The following is a 16,378-nucleotide window of genomic DNA, read 5'->3' on the forward strand; positions in this document are numbered from 1 at the left end:
GCTACGCTCTAGGAAAAGACGTTTTTTTCACACAAATTATCTAGAATAATTTATTATTTATTATTATTAGCATTTATGCTGACGTGGTTATTTGGGAGTAAGGGTGCCATTTGTTACTTTCTGCCTTTTTGTTTGTCAAGTCTACAACTGTCAGCAGATCTCATAGATTTTACAACAAATTGAAAATGTAAGTATCTGCATCAGTATATTACACACAAAATCAATGGAAAGGCTTTAATAGGGGCGAGTTTCCAGTGGGCTGTGAAACGTGTGACTTGCTTACTGTAAAAGAGTAATTGCGTCTCAACTGCATCTTTTGTGCAAGATCAAAACATTCAACTCAAGCTGAATGTTTGCATGAGATGACAAAATCTTGCTAGTAATCTAGAGCGAATGATGAAATCTAACGAATTTGGTGTGAACTGGGTAGATAATTGACATATTAGTTTGCGATATCGGTTTGTAAAGAAAAATGTATTTTCTTGTATTATATATATATATATATATATATATATATATATATATATATATATATATATATATATATATATATATATATATATATAATTTTATAAATATTTAATATTTTTGTGTATGTACAGTATATATATATATATATATATATATATATATATATATATATATATATATATATATATATATATATATATATATATATATTTTTTTTTTTATTATTATTATTTTTTTTGCTTGTCAGTTTGATTATTGTTGGTGTGAGCGACTAAATTTTGGCTGATGCGTATAAATTTTTAAAGTTATGAGCACCGGTGTTACCAAATAAAAAGATTAATTTCAAGCCATGCAATGACAAATCAGTGCTGTTTAAGAATGTGCTCAAAAGCTCTTAAACCCGGGAAATGAACGTTTTTAAAATTTCAAGTACTGGGACAACACTATTGCAGACAACATGAGAGCATGCTACAGAGGACTACACGGTTTCATCACTAACCAGGTTAAATAGACTGAGGCAGGGAAGTGTACCTGCTGCCATAAACTGAAGCCTAGGATGACACTTGAGCGTATAACTCTTAAAGAGATTGTGAGGTTGTTTTATGCCTATTATGCTTTTAATTGTTTAAACTAACCTAATTTAATTATATTAAAGTGATGTTTACACTATAGCTGCACTTTGAAATCGTGTCAACAGCTCGACAATTGTTGTTGTAGCAATGTTATCTACTTCTGGGTTTCTTCCCACCACAGCCTGGTCGTTTTTGAAAATAGGCGGACAGGTGAAATAAGCATATTATCACAAAACCACCTCATAACTGATTTTCTATAGCTTAATCTACTACACAGACTGTCCAACAAGCCTTCAACGGGTAAATGATGTCTACTGTAGAGTTCCAACCAAACATGTATTTTTCTCTCATTTTAGTGTTAGCTTGAGTATGTTTACATAAAAAAGCCAATGCAAAGGGTTTAATAGAGGCTAATTACTACCATGCAGTGCGAATAACATGAAACGCTGGACCTGTTTGCTGTGAAAGCCTGGAATCTGCAAACTACAACCACCTAATCCTCCAATCAATTCCAAAAGGCAGAATCAAGTACCGCCCTACACGTTCGCTCATTCAAGACTCAAATATACATCACAATAAGCACTTAAAAACTATTACAACTTTCATTTTGATGCCAGCTCTGCATGACAATATTCTTGCGCAATACTTTTGACATCAGTGTACAAAACCATTGTTGTTATTCTGTAAACGCACCCTTAAGTACTCTGACTATGAGTTCTTCTTAAACTAGTAATTCATTCATTCATTTTCTTGTCGGCTTAGTCCCTTTATTAATCCAGGGTCGCCACAGCGGAATGAACCGCCAACTTATCCAGCAAGTTTTTACGCAGCGGATGCCCTTCCAGCCACAACCCATCTCTGGGAAACATCCACACATACACTCACACACAGTCATACACTACGGACAATTTAGCCTACCCAATTCACTTGTACCGCATGTCTTTGGACTGTGGGGGACACTGGAGTACCCGGAGGAAACCCACGCGAAGGCAGGGAGAACATGCAAACTCCAGCAACCAAGCAACCTTCTTGCTGTGAGGCGAACGTGCTACCCACTGCGCCACTGCGTCGCCAAACTAAAGTGTTAAACTAGTCTCCAAACTAAAATGTTGGGAAGATTTCAACCAGTAATCTCTGTTCTTTCAGTGTATAACATTTCTCTCTCTCTCTGTGTGTGTGTGTGTATGTGTGTGTGTGTGTGTGGTTTTTTTTGCAGGAGTGTGAGTATTTCAGTGGGCATCAGAGCTTCATTCATCATTGTGCGGGTACAGATGAAGCAGTGAGAGAAACAGCCTCTGCTTCCCCGAGCCCTTCATTAAAGATTGATGCTGATGAGCTGATGTCTCCTCCATACAGTCATCTCTCCTCCTGCACAGCACACAGGCAGAGTCCAAAATACTGCAATAACACTCTGCTTTCTTTCAGGCAAGGGGCACTTTTTAAAACTGAGATGACACTGGTGAATATGTATTTGGACTATTTGTTTAAATGTTTTGTGATCAGTATAAAGGATAAGGATGTAAGGATATTAAATGCATGATGTGGAGGCAAAGAACTGTCGATGCGCAACAAATTTCAATAGACTATGGAATACTAATATGACTCTTATATAGGCTTGGGCATTGTTTGGGAATATATATATATATATATATATATATATATATATATATATATATATATATATATATATATATATATACATATATATGTATTTAAAAAAAAAAAATATATATATATATATATATTTTTTTTTTTAAATACATATATATATATATATATATATATATATATATATATATATATATATATATATATATATATATATATATATATATATATATATATATCAAGTGTGCCGCAAGCCTACGTTTGAGTGAAGGTTTCGGCCGTTAGATCGCCCCCTGGGGGCTGGCTGCAGTACAAGTCATAAAGCCCGCCTCCTCCGTGTTAATGAAGGAGACTTGAGCCCAAATAAAAAAAAATATTACACTTGCAATAAAATGTCCCGAAAGATAGTTCTGGTCGATTAAGGCACTGGTTATTGTGCTGAAATAGGTGCAGATCTTCATTTTTGTAAACAGTTTGTTTTTAGCAGTAATTTAATGCTGGGCGTGTCATCGTGATTGACAGCTGTGATTGACAGTTTCTCAAAGCGCGGCGTCTGAGCTTCGGCAGGAGACTGAAGTAGACTGAAATGTTATTATTCGATTTCTGTGTTATTTTACCATGACAAAATGAGTTCAGCAGTAAACTATAGTTTCTGACATACATGATCCTGGTGGAACACTGTTTATTCGCTAAGTTCAGGGCTTTTTTCGGGCTTTATTAGTTTGCTGATACACGCCTAGCCACCCAGATAGCAAAACACAGTTCCGGCTAGATTCTCGCCTGCCGGAGACTTATCTCTTAGAGCTCAGACTGACTAATGTTACCTCTGCTGGACCTACTCCGGATGCCTGAACTCACTACCCAATTCCAGCCCGAGTCAATCGAGCCAGATGCGGCGGCCGAGCGAGCAGGCGCTGCCGCATGCGAGCCGGAATCAGCCCGCGATGCCGCGAGTAAGTTATGCGCTGCGGCCTGGAGCTGGCGCGATTGAATATATAAAACCCTCATATTTGTTAACGTTATTACATCCATTTGTGTTGATATGACAGCAAACGCATGCTGAGAAGTTCGGGGGGCGTAGTTGATTTTACATAAAGCGTTTGATTTGAAGCTCGACTCTGCTCATTTTCGCGGCTCCTCCTCTGGCTCCATCAGACAATCCTTCTGCGCATGTCTGGCTCCAATTTCAGCAGTCTTTTGCGACAGTTTGTGCCCGTCAAGCAGGCGTTTTGCCCTCAAGGCGTTCAATGGGAAAAAGGGCTGTCGCGTCGTCCATATTTTTTACAGTCATTGATATATTTTTTTTTTAACAATATAATTAAACTTTAAAGTATACATCAACTCATATTTTAAAATATCTGAATTGGATTAATATAATTAGAATATACTTTTGATTATTTGTTTGTTTGCATGAATTTAAGATTTGCATTGTGCAATTTACTTTACATTAGCTTAATATTAACCTGTGGAAAGGCTGTCATCTAATTCAGTGAACTCCTTTTTTTCCAGGGTTGGGGTTTGTGATTTTCATGGACATCAGTAATTGAGTAATTTGCCTTAATCTGCATAAAGCAATAATATGAATAAGGTGTTTACATGAGTTTCTTTTTGAATGTTCCTTTTATGATCTCGTTTTGCGTGTTATAGCACATAGATTGATTAACATAACCTCACTATCCACATTTCTTCCACAGTTTCATGTAATTTCAGGTGTTTGATTTTTTTATTTTTTGACTTTAACTGCAGTTCGGCAGTTTTCACTTTCATTCAGCAACATATTGTTTATGCACCCTCACAAACTGAGGCATTGGATGAGAATATGAAGTAAGCCCAACCCAATCCTACTCTTACTTCCCTTTGAATGGGTGACGTCAAGCGCTGCTAAATTGTGAGTTCGTCTAAGCTACTTCAGCGGTGCTGCTCACTGCATAAGTTGAGGATTTCTCAACTTTTCAAGTGCCAACTTAAGCGTCAACCAATCAGATCGCTTTATGCAAATATCCCAGCTCAGACAGAAGCCAACTAGGGACTTGTTTCAATGGCTGATGCTGCTATGACGATAGCATCAGCCCCAGCTTCAGACATACCCTCTGTTAAGAGCTGACGCTGAAGCCCTATGCGAATCAGGCATTACACGCAACTTCTGTAAAGCATCTGCTGCACGATGGTGTGATTGAATCATTGCTTGTTAAATATAGCCATAATTTCGAATGCTTAGTTTACGTTAACTTGATAAAGACGATCATGCATGTAGAAGAATCTGAAGGGACATCCTTGCCGCAGCACCAGTGGCACCAAAATTAGGTACCAGGTCATACCGGTTGCATAGGTACCAGGGTCATAATGGCAGGGGGTTCAGTACCCAACCTTACTCTTACGCCCCATTCACATGAGTCATACACATTAATGATTTCCATTCACGTTGAATCATTATCAAGTGTTACCGACCTGAATTGTGGATCCGTCTGAGCTGCTTCAGCTGTGTTGCTCACTGCAGAAGTTGAAAAGCATTTCTCAACTTTTCAAACGCCACTGGAAATGTCAGCCAATCAGATGACTTTATGCAAATATCCCAGCTCAGACAGTAGTCAAGTAGCCAACTTCAGACATTGTTTGGTCAAGTGTTGAATGCACAATTATATAGCAATGTTTCTTGCACTGGAAACATTAAAGATATGTATATGTTACGGAATTCTATTTTAAATGAGTGTTGTTCTTTGAGATGCAATGTATCAAAGAATTGTGAAAAACATATTACGGTTCCATTACATGATTACGTATTAAGGATTGACTTTTGCACTTCGATGTGTAATAATATACACAAAGTGTAACACTCCAACACAATAATAATTATCATGTCATTATAATAATAATAATTATTATGTTATTTTTCATAACTATTTAATTTAATTTAATTTGATTGCAATGTTGTGTGAAGACTAGAATAATCATGTTATATTAATAATTGTCATATTATTATTATTATTATTATTATTATTAATAGTATTATATTATTTTATAATAATTAATTTATTTAATGTATTTTTATTTTATTTATTACAATGTTCTATGAAAACTGAAATGATGATTATATAATTTTAATAATTGTCATATTATTATACTAAATAGTACATCAATTTGAATCATTATTCAATTACAATACTTTTTATTTAAATTTAATTACATTTTGAGTTTGATTTATCACCAAATATTATCAGCTTATCATCAAATTAAAATTAGTTGTGATTAAATAAAATAAATTATGTTTTTTAGTAGACAATTCGATTTTTGCTTTAGTACAATGTCTTTCCTTCTTATATCATTGTGGGTGGTACAATCCATCTTAAAATCCAATTTACCCAAACAGCAAAACATTTCCAATTAAATCAACTATTTACCTGCCATTTCTGTCTGTAAAACCTGTTGCCTTCAACAAAGCAACACGGCAATGTCATTTTAAAACTGTTGAATTGCTAGCCTGCTCATTTAAAACATCTCTAAATCAAACAGCAGAGCTTGTTTATCCCCGTTCCACTTCTATCTTTAAAACACAAGCTCTATTTTATCCTTTAGTCACAACGACAGACATCGACGATCAAAACCAAAACATCTACACATAGCAGTTTGTGTGTCAGACCTTGTAGTTTAGTTGAGTTGAGCATGTTGTGTGCTTTCCACTGATGACTGACAGTGTTAAAAAAACATTCATGACTTCATTTTGTGCACAACACAGATGCTCTGATGTGGAGCGTTCATGATGTTCATGGGTTTGCCATGCAGCACGGCTGTTTAAAACATGTTCAAAAGCATCCGTACTCACACATTTCAGGAAGCTTTGTGGGATTAAAGGGACACACACACACTCATACTCTTTCATAAACAACAGAGAATTACCCCATAAAGGCATATAAAGCATAATCCCCATGAGATGCATACCAGTGTAAGAGTGATCGCAGCAGCAGCAGGCAGGAGCGCGAGATGTGAAACCCACAGAAAGAAGAAAGCCGCGTTCACACAGTATTTGACACAATTCGGCATTCGTTCTGCTTTTTGAAGTAAGAAATCCAAAGATTAAATGCAATTATTTTATTCTACCTAAAGCCAAAATGAACCAGAAGTTGCAGAGACTTTTATTTTAGTATGCTGATATACTTCCACATGAAACAGAATATTGAGTAGGGGGCGGGGCTTTGTAACATTTACAATAAACATTGTAAATTTTGATTTCAAGTTGACCATTTATATTAGTATTTATTTAATTGTATTTCTATACTTATGCTTATATATACATTTATATAGTATCGTGTTCATGACTTAATGAATTAATACGCTGACATTGTTAGTTTTTGATTGTTTTTGAGCAACAACTAAACAATTTACCTCACTCTCATGCTCACTAGACACATTTATTTGATTAAAAAGAGGACAATAGTAATATTGCTGCATATCATTTATTTTAAATTGTGTTTAATTTACTTGGATATAAGCAGATTTTTATACACACATACACACACACACACACACACACACACACACACACACACACACACACACACACACACACACACACACACACACACACACAGTGTGTTTTTAATTTGATTTAGTCTTGGTTATTTATTTATTTATTTATTTATTTATTTATTTATTTATTTATTTATTTATTTATTTATTTATTTATTTATTTATCCTTATATATATTTACATGCCTCATATTTATTATTAAACTGTTATTTAATATTATATATATAATATTATATATATAATATTATATATATAATATTATATATATAATTTTAATTATATATATATAATTTTATTGTTAATATATATTATTAAATCGTTATTACATTGCTATTGCTATTATAAATAAATAAATAAATGAATAAACAAACAAAAAAATAAATATATACATACAGAAACACATAAAAGAAAGAACAAACAAACAAATAAATAAATACAAAAATGATAAATAAATAAATACATAAATAACTAAATAGATAAGATTTAATATAATTACACATTAATTAAAATATTCATTCTTTTATTTTTGTTATTACTCTTTCATTCCTTCATTCACTTTTTAATAATTTAACATTATAATATTGTGTCATACTATTATAATAATATTGTTTTAGTCAATTGATCTAAATTTATAGAAGATATAATATTTGGAAATATTTATGATATAATTTAATTTATGTTTAACATAATTATAAACTTTATCAAGTCATTTATTTATTTATTTTTGTTGTCATACATTCATTTTATATAATGTGCTAGCTATAAAATTGTAATTAATCACAAATTCATAATAGTTTAATATTTTGATCAAAATGTACAGTAAAAATTATGAAATATGGAATCATTTTATGGAGTTTATGTATGGTATAATATTTAGTTGCCTTTACAATTTAAGAAAATGTCCCTCAATTGTCATTATAAAACAGTTGATATCCCCACGTTTAGAATAAAAATGAACATTATAAAATACAAAATTACAGCCTACAAAACACTAAAAGACAATTACTGCCATTTTAAGCTTATGATAACTGGATTCAGATCTGTAATTGCACAAACAGGAGTCGCACCTATCCATGCACTGACTGTGTGAACGCAGCCAAAGAAAGAGAGATAGAGAGAGAGAGAGAGAGAGAGCACCACGACACACGGCCACAATGTGTGGGTCTATGTAATGGTGGTGAGGACGTGACGTCATGGTTGGAGCAGGCCGACACGCAGAAGAGAGGGAAAAAAGAGGACAGATACCTACCCCGACCTGCCGCTATCTAGCTACCGACCTGAGGACTGTCCGTCTCTGAGCTCTCAGGCTCTGCTTGAGGCTCACTCGCACCCGGAGACTGCGGACAGTCTCCAGCCTGGAGGAACACAGAGGAAACAGTGGGAGAGAGAGAGAGAGAAGAAAAAGACTTAGGACAGAGGAAATAAGCATTTGTGAAGCTGCAAGAAAAGGCAAGAGTTAAATGCAGAGTAAACTGGGAACACTTCACAATAAGGTCCCATTAATTAAAAGGAAAATTTTGATTGTTTCATCATTTACTCATCCTTTATAAGTTTTTCTGTTGAACACAAAAGAAGATATTCTGAAAAATCTTGTAAACTGATGTAAATAAAATACTATGGAAGTCGATGGGTTGTCTAAATTAAGAGTTTGAGATTAGTCCACTCTACAAGATTCATTTGTGTTCCAGACAAGTTTAATTCACAATGTTATTCAAATGTAAATGCAATATCATTGGTACAAAGTAAATTTTGCTCAGAGGTTCTATTTGCCAAAATTAAGTTGAAATAACACAATTCAAATGATTGGAATTATATATTTGTCATAATTGAAGTTACGCCAAAGATTAAATTTTCTAAGTGTGTGCACAAACATCTAAGCATGTTGAGCAGGAAGACAGCTATCCGTCATCAGATGTGCTTTAATGGCAGTGGGCGGAGCTAAAGATTGATTTTAGGTTTTTTGTGATTGGAGGAATTTTCTGTGGCATAAAATGTAAAAATGTAAACATTATAAAGTCATAATTATGACATAAAAATGTCAATATTGAGACATTGTTACAAATTAAGTCTATTTATTTATTTTTGTTGCACTTTTGTTTTTTTCCTGCCTTTTTGTGCTGTTTCTTTTCTTATTCCATATAGACTCCTATATAATGTGGTCAAGGTTCTGATTGGCTGCTGTTTGTGGAAAGCTAAAAAAACGTAACTTTTGAGTTCAAGGAGCTCATTTTTGGTGCGACTGTTGCTGGGAGTGGAGAGTAGATTTCCTTACCCCTCTGGCCGACGACCAAACTTTATTATTGTCCACATACAGTTGACATCAGAATTATTAGCCCCCCCTTTAGATTTTTTTTTCTTTTAAAAATATTTCCTAAATGATGTTTAACAGAGCAAGGAAATTTTAACAGTAAGTGTGATTTATTTTTTTTTTTCTTCTGGGGAAAGTCTTATTTATATTTACATTTACATTTAGTCATTTAGCAGACGCTTTTATCCAAAGCAACTTACAAATGAGGACAAGGAAGCAATTTACACAACTAAGAGCAACAATGAATAAGTGCTGTAGGCAAGTTTCAGGTGCGTAAAGTGTGTAAAGTCTATTTGTTTTATTTCAGCTAGAATAAAAACAGTTTTGAATTTTTTAAAAGCCACTTTAAGGACAAACGTATTAGCCCCTTTAAGTTATATATATATATATATATATATATATATATATATATATATATATATATATATATATATATATATATATATATATATATATATATATATATAATTTTTTTTTTTTTTTGATAGTCTACAAAACAAACCATCATTATACAATAACTTGCCTAATTACCCTAACCTGCCTAGCTAACCTAATTAACCTAATTTTACTATTTTTCTTTAAAGGTTTACAGATTAGTTGGTTTATTTCTTTTGCAGATTCTTTTGTTTGTTATTTTGGCCAGTGCAGCTACCCTGAACAGATAATCATTTAAATTGCTACTTTTATCAAAAATAAATGTATTTAATTACTCTTAACTGAGTGTCTGCATTTGGTTGTTGACCGAAGGGGATCTTTTGCATAAGTTTTGTTTGTTTCCCGTGGGAAATCCATTATCCACAATCTTAGTTAATATGCCCATGTTATTTCCCCCTAGACTCAGGGTGTAATAGACATAAGTAAAAATTATGAGATAAAAAAGCTTGTTACAATATAAAAAAAACAAGATTGTGACATTACAATTACAACAAATCATAATTTTGGGATACAAACCTAACTTAAATACAGTGTTGTAAAGATGTGTCATAAAAATCATGACCTTAAAATCACAGGCTTACAGGCACAGACTTTAAAAGTGCAGATTATGAGATGCAATGGATTTATGTCAAAACTATGAGATAAAACAATAAAAAAATTGACATTGGCATTGATAAGATGTTATACCAAAACATTTGTCATTTTTAATCTTTACCTGTGTGTAGCGTTAGTTTCTTATGGAGCCTTTTGTTGAGAGCTAGTATTTTAGCATTAGTTATTGCAGACATATTGTCTTAGTATTGTATTTTTTTCACATAGAATCACAGCTAAAATAGTTCCAGGCATGTTTTGATCCTGTTTTAGTTCCACATCAGTATGCTAAATTGTGTTTACAATTACGTTACGGTATTTTTGTGTAACCTTGCCGGTCCCAAACCACCCAACGCACTCTGAGCTGGAATCGAACCAGCGACTTTCCAAATGGGAGTCAAAAGTTTACATACATTTACTTGATATTTTTTTAGAATTGCTTTTGAACTGTATAACCTTGGTTAAATGTTTTAGGTATCCTTGAACAAACCTCTCACAATAGTTTGAAAGAATTTTAGCCCATTCCTAATGACAGAATTGCTGTAACTGAATCAGATTAGTAGGCTGTCTTGCTCGCACAAGCTTTTTCAACTCTGCCCACAAATTTTCTAAAGGAATGATATCAGGGCTTTGTGATGGCCACTCCAAAACATTCACTCTGTTGTCCTTAAAGCACATTTTGACTAATTTGGCAGTGTGCTTTGAGTCATGGTCTGTTTGGAGACCCATTTGAGGCCAAGTTTTATTCCCTGGCTTATGTCTTGAGATGGTACTTCAGTATTTCTACATAAGGTTCTGTCTTTATGATGCCATCTATACTGTTAAGTGGACGAGTCCCTCCTGCAGCAAAACAGCCCTGCAACATGATGCTGTCGCCCCCATACTTCACAGTTAGGATGGTGTACCTGGGCTTGTATGTTTCCCTTTGTCCTCCAAATGTAACACTGGTCATTATAGCCAAACAGTTCAATCTTAGTTTCATCAGACCACAGGACATGTCGCCGAAAAACATTCTTGTTTCCAGTGTAATTTAACAAATTGTAATCTGACTTTTGTTGATTCTGGCTTGTTGATTTCCCCATGTTGTCACACCAGGAAGTAGTGTGCTTGATGGCTTCCTTAAATACTATTCTACAGTTGTGCCTCCAATTAACTGAAATGTTGTCAATTAGCCAATCAGAAACTTCCAAAACCTTGACACCATCATCTGAGCTTTTTCAGAGGCATAATAATCGTATTGTATGTAAACTTGACTTTCAAGAAAAGTTATAACAGTTTCTCTAAAAATATCTCTCATTATTCTGCTATTAAGCAGAACAGAAACAAGTTTGATAATCCTAACTTACCTAAAAGAGAAAACGTTTAGTCACATTACCATCTGGCTTTAAAATGGGTATGCCTTTTTATACAGTGTATGTAAACTTCTGGTTTCAAATGCACATACTGTAAAATAATTATAAATACAATTTTGCATAGTGATATTGAATTATAATAGGATCAAACCATGCCTGGACCTATTTTAGCTGTGATTTTATGTGAAAATTATTAATTTACCCAATTAATTTCCCAATCTTGTATTCAAAAGCCCAATAGTTGAAATACTTTTATAAAGCCATGTTAATGAAATTTAATGTCATGTAAGTAATATAATGTTAAACAATTACCAAGTGCTAACAACTGAAACCTTATTGTAAAGTTTTGCCAGTAAAAGTGGATGTGCATCTAAGGCCAGAGAAGCATAGGGAGTGCTTTAAATGTGCAAAAAAGCAAAGTATCAAGCCATCCATCCCTCTATTCATTCATGCATTTATTAATCCACCCACACACTGATGTATTCATAAGTTGCTGCACACTTGTGCCCATTACTGAAGCTGTGAAAACCCCTGTGTTAGAAAGGCTCCTGTATTGTGCTCCTGCATGAAAGGCTTTGGACTAAAGCATTTTGGATTTTTATGAATATTCCCTCAGGAGCTGCACTCCAAACACCTCACCGCAGTGGATGTGTGGGTGTGAGTGAGTGATTGTGAAGCCCAATGCCATTTCAGCTAGAGTGGACACACACATGCGCACAAGCATAAGCTCACACTCACTCAGATGTGCGCGCACACACACACACACACACACACACACACACACACACACACACACACACACACACACACACACACACACACTAATTAAACTTTCTGTTCGGCTGCAATATAAAAGAACTGAGAAAAAGCACTAGTCGGGTTTCCATGGCATTTACTGATGAGTCATATCTGATGGAGATCAGGAGTGTGTGTGTGTGTGTGTGTGTGTGTGTGTGTGTGTGTGTGTGTGTGTGTGTGTGTGTGTGTGAAATACAGTGGACGTCATCACTCAAGCAGCGTTTGAAATTATAGTCCATTAAAATTATATATTTCTCAACATTTATTAATACATATTTTGAGGAATGTTGACAGTTAAACAGTTTTCATTCCTATTGACTTCTGATTTATTATTTGTTCATGGGTCAAATATACATTTCACATCAGTCTCTGTACAAATTAAATGCAAGTAAAATTTCTACATAAATGTTTCAACTAATAAAGTAAAATGTCAAAATATGACTGAAACAATGACCTTATTCAGCTTAACAGAATTACTTAGTTAAAAATGAACATATTTTGATCTACACACCGGCCACTATATTAGGTACAAAACTACCTTTCGATTCAACAAGGTACTGGAAATATTCCTCAGAAATTTTGCTCCATATTGACAAGATAGCATCGTGCAGTTGCTACAGATTTGTCGGCTGCACATCCATGATGTGAATCTTCCGTTCCACCACATCTCAAAGGTACTTTATTGGATTGACCTCTGGTGACTGTGGAGGCCATTTGAGTACAGTGAACTCATTGTCATGTTTAAGAAACCAGTCTGAGATGATTTGCACTTTATGACATGAAGCTTGATCTGAAGATGGGTACACTGTGGTCATAAAGGGATGGACACGGTCAGCAACAATACTCTGGTAGGCTGTGGCATTGACATGATGCTCAACTGGTGGTAATGGACCCAAAGTGTGCCAAGAAAATATCCCCCACACCATTACACCACCACCAGCAGCCTGAAACGTTGATTCAAGGCAGGATGGATCCATGCTTTCATGTTGTTGACGCCAAATTCATCTCTGAATGTCGCAGACGAAATCAAGACTCATTAGACTAGGCAACGTTTTCCAATCTTCTATTGTCCAATTTTGGTGAGCCTGTACTAATTGTAGCCTCAGTTTTCTGTTCTTAGCTGACAGGAGTGGCACCCGGTGTGGTCTTCTGCTGCTGTAGCCCATCTGCCTCAAGGTTGGACATGTTGTGTGTTCAGAAATGCTCTTCTGCATACCTTGAATGTAATGAGTGGCTATTTGAGTTACTCTTGCCTTTCTATCAGCTGGAACCAGTCTGGCCATTCTCCTCTGACCTCTGGCATCAACAAGGCATTTGCACACACAGAACTGCCGCTCACTGGATATTTTTTCTTTGTTGGACCATTCTCTGTAAACACTAGAGATGGTTGTGTGTGAAAATCCCAGTAGATCAGCAGTTTCTGAAACACTCAGACAAGCCCCTCTGACACCAACAACCTTTCTTCCCAATTCTGATGCTCGGTTTGAACTGCAGCAGATCGTCTTGACAATGTCTACATGCCTAAATACATTGAGTTGCTGCCATGTGATTGGTTGATTAGAAATTTGTTAACGAGCAGTTGGACAGGTGTATCCAATAAAGTGGCCGGTGAGTATGTATATATAGTTTATATATAAGTCTATACTAACACAAGTTATACAATAATGAACAAAATGTCTTTTTTATCTACAAAATTAAGCTTTTTATTATTGGACCAAATTGGCCGCATGTAAAATGATGACATAATAATGAAATGTGATGTTATTCATAACGTCAAAAACTTAAAGACCAAATTGAACCAAACAGTGAATGAATCGTTTAAACAACCTTAAATGATTCACTGAAAAATCTGACACATAACAATGTAAACCGTGATCATAAACCATATTCACAGAGAACAAGCTGAGGATTTATGATTAATTTGTGTTCATGATGTTTTTTACCACTGAAATTTACAGTCTTTATTGCAAAAATGACTATTATATAAGTGAATTATTAACTAGTCTAGCCTTTTGGACTAATCATTTTTTTTCGAGGTGCTCCATTCTTTATGAGCTCATAATGCGCATGATAAATATTACATCACAAATCTTAATATTAAAAGTAGACTTAGACTTACTTTAATACATTTTCATCAAGTTATGTAATATGTATTTATATTTAAACAATCTAAATCATGCAAGCCTGCAATGTGTGTGATCTAAAGTGAAATATTTCTGAGCAATTAATAAGGTCATAATGATAATCTTGATGGTTCTCCAAGTTCATTTAATGCATAAATGGCCCCCAAAATGTTGAGGACACACACAAAAAAGATGATAATCAATGTGAAAATGGCTCATCTGCATGGCGATTCATCAACATAGCTTAATAAAGTAGAAGACATTTATGACTGATTTTGTTCTGCTGTAATCCTCAGTGCTAATAGAAGGACTAAATGTGAATTTAAGGTTTTATTCTGATCATATTTCATGTAATAAAAAATAGTTTTGTGATCAAATATGAGCATGTTTGTGAATTGGAATTTGGATATCCTCAAAATGAGTAAAAATAGTGGTAAAAAAATTCAGTCTGACATATAGATGGATATAAATACAAAGATTTGATGTGATTTAAAGTGAGACACTGCAGGCAAAACACAGACGCACAGACACATTTTAAAGGCTATCTCAAAATGAGTTTTTGTCTCCTGCACTGAGCCATAAATCTCCACTTCAACTCTTACATTAACCAAGCTTCACAGTTTTATTCATAAGTATATATTTAAGGCTTCTATAGAAGGATGTGCTTATACATAATTTATCTGATTATATATTTTATAACACTATATTATACAAAAACTGTAAAAAATATTTTTTTTCCGGTCGTTCACAGTATTTTCTAAATTATACAGTGCTAAATAAAGATTCCTTCTATAAAAACCTTTGACTTTATTGTTGCAAATTATCACATATTTGGTTTTATTTATTTATAAAGTTGTAAACAGTCATCTGTTATTTACTCCAGAGCAAATAGATTAGACTGCAATGTTAAGTTTAGCTAAATGCTGAATGATGCTTTATTTATATTTATATTGTTGTATGCTGAATGTTATTGATTAATAACAGACTTTCTTGATGGACACATCACTGTTTTGCTCTATCACTTTCTAATGCTTTAACACTTCAAATCTACATTATGAACACAGGGATTAAACTGTACTATAAATGTTTAAATAACGCTATACCTCAGCAGTCCTTTGTCAGCAGGACTGATCGTTCCACCAGATCTTAAACAAATGGACCAGCAATAAAAACTGTTATGGACAGAGATCTTTCTTTTATGTATTCACAAAAGCCTGGAATGAAATCCCACAACATCTAAAAACAATACCAGCACTGAGACTTTTTAAAAAAATCCCATGCTTGTCATCTGATGGGCAACTATCGCTGTAGCCACTGAGATAGTAGCCTGCTTTTCTCTTTTTTATATGTTTGGTGATTGTTTATACTGTTTTGATGGATGAGATGTCTGCCTGTTTTTATGTTCTGCAGAGCAGGAACCTGCTAAAAAACAGCATTCATTCGAAATAGGCCAGATTATTTTTTAATATTTTCCTGTTTCAAAAAGTATCATTAGGGTTAAATAAATAAATAAATAAATAAATAAATAAATAAATAAATAAATAAATAAATAAATAAATACATTTTTGTAGCACACATTTTGTACTGCTTAAACAC

General features: G+C 34.1%; 1 protein-coding gene across 43 annotated transcripts in view; it reads right to left on the reverse strand.

Moving 5' to 3' along the window:
- The window catches only part of dab1a (DAB adaptor protein 1a), a 696,745-nt gene that overhangs the window by 14,289 nt on the left and 666,078 nt on the right, over positions 1-16,378 (reverse strand). For 15 of the 43 annotated variants that reach the window (NM_001040685.2, XM_073933212.1, XM_073933204.1 and 12 more), the window contains 1 exon segment: positions 8,425-8,530. The exons of 15 other annotated variants lie outside the window; for them this stretch is intronic. In NM_001040685.2, coding sequence (NP_001035775.2) covers positions 8,441-8,530 — 90 coding nt within the window. In that variant the 3' untranslated portion in view covers positions 8,425-8,440. 43 annotated transcript variants of the gene reach the window in all.

The sequence above is a fragment of the Danio rerio genome, chromosome 20 (genome assembly GCF_049306965.1).
Source record: "Danio rerio strain Tuebingen ecotype United States chromosome 20, GRCz12tu, whole genome shotgun sequence".
NCBI lineage: Eukaryota > Metazoa > Chordata > Actinopteri > Cypriniformes > Danionidae > Danio > Danio rerio.